Genomic DNA, 7407 nt, shown 5'->3' on the forward strand with positions numbered 1-7407 from the left:
TGCTTACAAGAGAATGCTTTTGAGTGTCCCTAGGACCTGGCAGCTCAGGGATTGGAATTGTCCTTTAACTGGTCACAGAGGGCACACGTGTAATCTGAGGACTCCTCCTCCTCGTCCGCCTCAGGGGCCTCATTTGGGGCCACAACTGAAATGGCCACCTTCACGATGGAATCATAGGTTTGTACAAAGTCATCACCGAACCATAATCTGGGTACCTTGGGGGGCTCTTGGGCAGTTGCCCTGTGCTGTCACTTCCAGCAGTAGCCGGGGATACAGACATGGAATTGCTGGACGTACACTCTCTGCTGGGGCTGCCCAGCTTGCTGGGGAGATGGTTTTCCCTAGCCTGCCGGGCTACACTGACTATAAACCAAAGGCCACAAAACAGAAATGAGCACTGGCCGGGGATTCTGTGAACAGTTGGGGTTCCCTTCTGGACCTTCTTGTCAGCCTCTTGGGTGGACTCATTGTGATGAAATCAAGGAGAATGTTTGGTCACCACCACTTGCTTCTTTCTCTTTGGGGCTGCTGTTGTGCTGGTGGCGGGCTGAGCAGTTGTTCTGGGGTTGCCTTTCCTCTAGATTTTCTGCAGGAGCAGTGGCTTGTCTCTCTGAAACTTGGAGTTGCAATAGATCTGAAAGGAAATGAATCATTTTAGCCACCGTGGGGGAGAATGGCCATTCCTCACCGCCCTCCTCCCTACCACCATCCTGGCCTTGCTTAAGTATGGAGATAAGGCAAAGTTATGACCAACCTAGATAGCATATTAAAAAGCAGAGACATTACTTTGCCAACCAAGGTCCGTCTAGACAAGGCTATGGTTTTTCCCGTGGTCATGTATGGATGTGAGAGTTGGACTGTGAAGAAAGCTGAGCGCTGAAGAATTGATGCTTTTGAACTGTGGTGCTGGAGAAGACTCTTGAGAGTCCCTTGGACTGCAAGGAGATCCAACCAGTCCCTTCTAAAGGAGATCAATCCTGGGTGTTCATTGGAAGGACTGATGCTAAAGGTGAAATTCCAATACTTTGGCCACCTCATGCGACGAGTTGACTCACTGGAAAAGACTCTGATGCTGGGAGGGATTGGGGGTGGGAGGAGACGGGGACGGCAGAGAATGAGATGGCTGGAGGGCATCACCGACTCGATGGACATGAGTTTGAGTGAACTCCGGGAGTTGGTGATGGACAGGGAGGCCTGGCGTGCTGTGATTCATGGGGTTGCAAAGAGTCGGACACAACTGAGCGACTGAACTGAACTGAAGGGCTCTTCATTCCTGGCAGCTTATAAGGCCCTAGCAAGTGCACACCCTAGAGCTCCCCCACTGCTGGCCTCGATGTGTTACCAGCACTCCCTGACCTCAAGTGACCCCTCGGGGTCTGGAGTCACCCCTATGGATCCTGTCTAGGGGATGGTGGCACACGACAGGCCCTGCTTTCTCTTCTTTCCTTAACCACCCTCTCACGAGAGAAAAGCTCTCCTGGGAAATGAAACCTGTCCAACACTCAGCTCGTCTAGTCTAGTCTCCCCAGGGCTTTCTACATTACCATCATCCTCTTCTTCCCTGCAGAGCGACCTGAAGGGCAGATTTTACTGAACATACAGGTTCAGTTCACGGATGAAAGTCTTAATGCTGTCTGTCTCGAAGATCCTTCTGTGCCTCTGCACTGGAGGACCTCTGTCTGGAAGAGATCTGCCTCGATGACCACCGTGTCTCCCTCGTCGTTCCAGTGCACAGAGGTGAAGGCCGCATCCTCCACGATCATCCAGAGCTTCCTGGGGAAGGACAGCCTGAGGAAGGCATTGTTTTCTTCCTCATGGGCTGTTTCTGGGTTCAGGCTCTGTAGGGGCGGGTTGTTGGGAGCCCAGATCTGAACTTTCAGGTTGGTCCCATAGCTTCTCCAAAGCCTCCCCTGAATCCACGTGTGGATCTGGGGAGACATCAGGGGGGTGCCCTGCTGGGGCCTCTCCATCAGTTGATGCGGCCAGCGGGGCTGTGCATGTCTCGTCAGAACTCTGACTAACCATGAAGCCAGTCTAGCTCAGGAGCATTCTCTACCCAACCAGTGAACGCTCATGGCAGAAGAGCCTCAGACAATAAATACTGTCAGGAGATTCTAGAATCTCAGCTGTGGGCCATGCAGCCAATTAAGTGGTCAGCTGTTGAAGTCCTTTTATGGACCAGAACCTGGTGGTCCGGAGTCGAAGATAAGAAAGTAAAGGAGAGAGAAAGAGGCTGATATTCCTTGGTTTATGCAGAAAACCGATAAAAGCCCTGGTACGGGACTTTCTACATTACCATCATCCTCTTCTTCCGTGCAGAGCGACCTGAAGGGCAGATTTTACTGAACATACAGGTTCAGTTCACGGATGAAAGTCTTAATGCTGTCTGTCTCGACCAGGTGCCCTTTCGAGGGGGTGAAGACACAGAGCGCCTCCTCGAGAGGGTCTTAGAAGGCCAGGCAAGAAAGTGAGCTCAATGAGCCTCTGCGCTCCAGAGAATTAGCCTGAGAGAGAGAGAGAGAGAGAGCGCGAAAGACATGGGGACCCAGGCTCTGATGGAGCAAAGGTGTTTTATTCAACATCGTGAGAGTATATATACTGTCTTACAAGGTAGCTATTTTCAGCAAAGATAAAAATCAAAAGTCCAGACTTACAAATTACCAAGGAAAACATAAGGCGATCCCTATCAAAGAGAGAGGGTTGTAAATAATCACTTTTACCACATGGTTCATAAAAAGGAAGAGGGTCGTAAATAGTTACTTATCACCATATGGAAAAAATAATGAAGGAAATGCATGCATTCCTCAGCCCCCAGGAGTAGTTTGCTACTCCACTTAATTCCCGAATATTCAGGAATTAATAAGGGACAGAGGATTCATGACAGATCCAAAACAGCACACAGGAAGCCTCCTGTTAAATGCTTCCTGACAGTCAGCTTCCTTAATTCCTTCACGATGTCACAGAGGTGATGTGCAGAGACAGTCCTGGCCCAGTGGGCTGAGGGGGGATGGGAAAGGAGATGGGATCCCCAGCTTGTCTCTTCGCTGAAAGTACAGAAAAGTATGCTTCAGGTTACCTGAAAAGGCTTCCATCTGCTGCCAGACGCCTTGTTTCAGGAGGTCAGGCCCTCGATGGATTGACAAATGTGCTCCTGGCTTCACTCCCCTCCCTAGTAACGGGCAGGCCTGTGGCAGGCTTTTCTTGAAGAGCCAGGCCCCGGTGAGTCCTAGCTCGGCTAACACTGAGAGAGACCCCAGGAGTCAGATGGGACCCTGGCGGCTGTCCCTCCCAGAAGGTGGGGTCTGTAGTGTCCTGGTTGGCCTAGCCTGAGTTGGTGCCTCCCCCATCGTTCCTCCTCTTCTGGCTTTGGTCTCTTCCATTTGGCGCTGCTGGTTGGTAGGTCGTGTTCAGATGGCCCCAAAGTCAAGAGTACTGTTGTCCTGCCCCCACCGCCCCTCACGCTGAATTCTCCCCAGAGTCGGGCTGTGCTCGAGCCTCATGTTCCATTTGACTGTTCCCAAGCACCTGAGATACAGACTCCCAAGGAGGCCGTGTGGGAGAGCATAGCCAGGCACTCCGCTGAGCTTGTAGCCTCCCGAGCTCTGCCCAGCCCCAGACCTCATCCTGCTGCGGATCACAGGCTGTTGTCTTCAGTTTTCATTTCTTCCCATCACGACTGCTCTTGTGGCCCTAGAGTGCTCAATATGGGAAAACCTGTGTGTGTGCTTTCCCCATCCCCTTTCCCAAAGCCTCGGACTCAGCCTCCCTTGAGGCTGCCTCAAAAGCCCTATTTCCTTTTGTCAGTGGGGTGGTTGTGCTTCTGCTACCCCCAGTCCTGGCCTCCCATGTCCAACTTGGGTCTCCATGGGTACTTGCCCTTTGAAGGACTTGGTTGGGGGCTCAGGGTACAGCCTGTTCTGTTGAAAATAAGCATTTCACTGGTCCTCTTCTCTGCTCCTGCCCCTGTCCCCTTCCACCACTGTGGACCTGTTCTCCCTTACCCAGATCCAGGTCCATCAGGTGATTTTTCTGGCTCTTGGGTTAGGTGCTTTGCAATGGGCCTCCTTTCATGCACTCACTCCCAGGGACATGTGTGACTTGTTGAGTTAGATGTGACCAAAGGAAAGCCCTGTCTACCTGTATTTGAAAATGGGTGAGAGTCTGGGTGTGGGACTCGAGGAAGTCCTAATGAGAGTCACCTGTCTTCCCTATAAGTGGACAGTTGAGCGGTGGGCTTGGAGATGCGTGTTCTCTGGCCTTTGTGGGCCACTGTTCTTCAACATCACCATGTAGGGGACAGACTGGCACCTTGGAAAGACTTATGTGCAAGGACCCTAGGGCACTGTCCCTCAGTTCTGCCACTCAGCAGGCTCATTTTCCCTGTGTGAGGGCCACAGCCTGGTTTCTAAAAGGGGACCGCTAAGAGGGTGTGGAAGAGGCCCTCCCAGGGGTCATTCGGGCTGAGGACTGGCAGAGTGGATGGAGTTCCAGGCCTTGACTTGGGCCTGCTCCCTGGCCTTTTTGCTTCTAAACATGTTTACAAAGCATTCCTTCAGGTCGGTTACTCCAGTTGGGACATGACTCTGGAGGCTGTGAACATCGGTGGGGGCCCCTGGTGGCTCCTCAGAAGGGGCCGGAAGGCCATGGTATCTGTGGGCAGCCTGGCTAGGTGGCCTTTCCTGCTGCTGCACCGTCCCACCCCCACACTCGGGGCCCCTCCTTGCCCCCTGGGTCCTGAGGGAGCTGCCTTTCCTGGTTTCCCTCCCCGAGGCACCACCCATACCCTGGCAGTGGGTTTGTGTGTCACCGAGGGTTCTTGTCAGCCATGGCTCGGGACACTTGTGTTGTGCACACACAAGCCCTCGTGATGTTCAATACCTGCCTTTCTCAGCCTGACTTTCCTGTCCCTGTGCTTGGTGGCCCAGCCCCGGTATCCCCAGCCCAGAGTCTCTCCAGCTGTTCCCCTCCCTCACTGAGGGTGGGGAGACCTGGGGCCTCAGGGGTCCACCCATGTTACCTTCCCTCCCGTATTGGAGAAGGCTCCTGTAGGGGCCTTATCCCAGTGGGTGCTGGGGCCATAGAGTCAGATCTTCCCTTTGTCCTGCTCAGTGAGGAGCTGGTCAGCCTGGCAGGTTCAGTTGGGCAGGAGGCCCCATGGCGGCAGCAGGGACAGGGCGCTGCCCTCACGCGCGAGGCACTGGGACTGGACAGAGATGCTGGCCCCCGGCAGAGTCAATTCCCAGCAAACCACAGAGCAGCCCCAGCAGTGCTTCTGAGTCTCCTTGTCCCCTCCTTCCCTGGGCCAGCTTTTGTCATCTGAGGCATCTTGTAGCACTGAGAAGAGGAAGGTGTGAGAAGTCAGAAGGTCGGGCCTTGGCATGGGGTGGGCGGGAAGGACGGGGGCTTCAGAGGAGTTGAGACCAGGGCTCTGAGCCCACCCCAGCCCTCACTAGCACGTGGTCCTGCAAAGATGCCCAAGCCCCACAGTCTCAGTTCTTCATCTTGGAGGCGAGCAGGTGTGAGGAGCCCTGTGTGTTCGGCTGCAGGATGTGCCCAAGGGACGAGACTGAGCTTGCAGGGTCTGAAAGCCACAGGCACTGTGATGGTGGGGCAGGAATCTCTCACACTGTTGCCCCCAGACACTCTTCCACCTTCGACTGGATGGGGTTGGAGGCTTTGTGATCCAGGGTGTGTCAAACAATATGCACCTCAATAGGATGCAGAATAGCTAATCAGCCAAACAAGATGTTTCATACATAAAACTATGTACCTGTTCCAGTTAGACCATTGTGGACCATAGTATTAGTCGCTCACTCGTGTCTGACTCTTTGTGACCCCATGGACTGTAGCCCACCAGGCTCCTCTGTCCCTGGAATTCTCCAGGCAAGAATACTGGATTGTCTGCCCTCCTCCAGGGCATCTTCCCGACCCAGGGATCGAACCCAGGTCTCCACATTGTGACCAGATTCTTTATTTTTTCAGCTACCAGGAAATGCCCATTTGCAGTTAGAGGACCTGTTAAATTTGGGTGTGGAGGAATGTTCCAGCAGGACATGACAAGATGCTCCAGGAAATTGAAGCAAGAACCTCTCTTTGCCTCTATCCCAGCTGGTTTTCCATCCAAACCCTTACTTTCCATAACTTCAGTCCCAACCAATGTCAAGTCCTTGATTACAATGGCCAGTTACAGTCTATAATTAAAAACTAATTAACACCTTGGGTTCTGGCTCCGTGGGACCAGGAAAGTGAGGGTCAGTCTATGGATTTCTGGTCATCACTTCAAGGGAGTGTGACCGGAGTTCTGCAGGTTTCCTAGCAGATAGCGGGTAGAGAAAACTCATACTTTGCCCCTGTGGTCAATAGCAGGACCCCTTCCTCCCCAAGAAAGAGATCCCTCTGGGGTTTATCCAAGATGCAGAAGGATGTCACACAGCAGCGTCCCATTTCAGTTTCTCCTCACCCCTAGGACAAACCTCACATGACTTTGGCTCCTAGACCAACATCACTCTAGGCGTGGGGGTGTCCTGATTCTCTTAGTGTCCCCACTGCTAAAACAAGGCCTTTCACGGAGCAGAGGATCCATGAAGGTCTTGGGAATTAATGAGCCAAGGAACAGGGGCTACTTGACTCAAACTAATTGTCTGCTATTTCCTTAGATATCCCAGGCAAATCCAAATAAACAGAGATCCCTTAGCTTTGCAATATGACATGCAAAAAGTCTAAGAAGCAAGAATTCCAACTATCACTTTTTATTTTCTAATTCTTCCAACAACCAATGTGGTAAGTAAGTTCACATTTCCAAAATCGTTCTAATTCTAATTCCATACTATGCTGTGCAGGACCATGAAATAAAATGGAAGAGTTCCCAATCTCTTTCATAAAACAGCAAAACTCTTGTTCTTGAACTGGCTAAGTACAAACACACTGTGATCAACGTCACTGACGTTGTTAGATACTGAAACACAGTGTCTTCTATTAAAAGGAATAATATTTGAAAAATTCCTAAAGAAAAGAGAAATGAGTCTCCATGTCATTGTAGAGAACAGGAACACAAAGATGCCACACATCGAGTTCCCCCAACAGGCTGTGCTCTCACTGCTGAGAAGGCTGACTGGTCCCTCTTCAATCATGGAGGGAAGGATAAGACTCCTTTCTTGTCCCCCAGGACAAGCTGCTGGACATGGGCCTGGAAGGAGCCTGGCTGCTGCTCTGGCTCAGGGTCCTTCTTCCTCCACCCTTGAGCCTCTGTGGAGGGGGTGGAAGGAGCTGGGATCCCTTCAACCCACTCTGTCCAGATACTCCAATACCTTAAACTTGCTGGTCTCCGCATAGGCCCGGGGACCCCACAGGAACTCGTAGTGGGCAGGGTCTCTATCAGGCACCTGCTGGTACTCCAAGTACGCCTCC

The 7407-nt window shown here is 52.2% G+C and overlaps 1 protein-coding gene and 1 pseudogene across 1 annotated transcript in view; both read right to left on the minus strand.

Moving 5' to 3' along the window:
• Positions 1–44: 44 nt before the first annotated feature.
• LOC148773511 (heat shock transcription factor, X-linked member 3 pseudogene) lies at positions 45–1970 on the minus strand (annotated as a pseudogene).
• A 5244-nt stretch (positions 1971–7214) lies between these two features.
• The window catches only part of LOC148773512 (uncharacterized), a 2217-nt gene continuing 2024 nt past the window's right edge, over positions 7215–7407 (minus strand). The window contains 1 exon segment of the mRNA XM_088834318.1: positions 7215–7407. This exon segment is cut by the window's right edge and continues 524 nt beyond it. Within this exon segment, the coding sequence (XP_088690444.1) occupies positions 7215–7407 (193 nt within the window).

The sequence above is a fragment of the Moschus berezovskii genome, chromosome X (assembly GCF_049115385.1).
Source record: "Moschus berezovskii isolate FMDL1 chromosome X, NW_MosBer_1.0, whole genome shotgun sequence".
Taxonomy (NCBI): Eukaryota; Metazoa; Chordata; class Mammalia; order Artiodactyla; family Moschidae; genus Moschus; species Moschus berezovskii.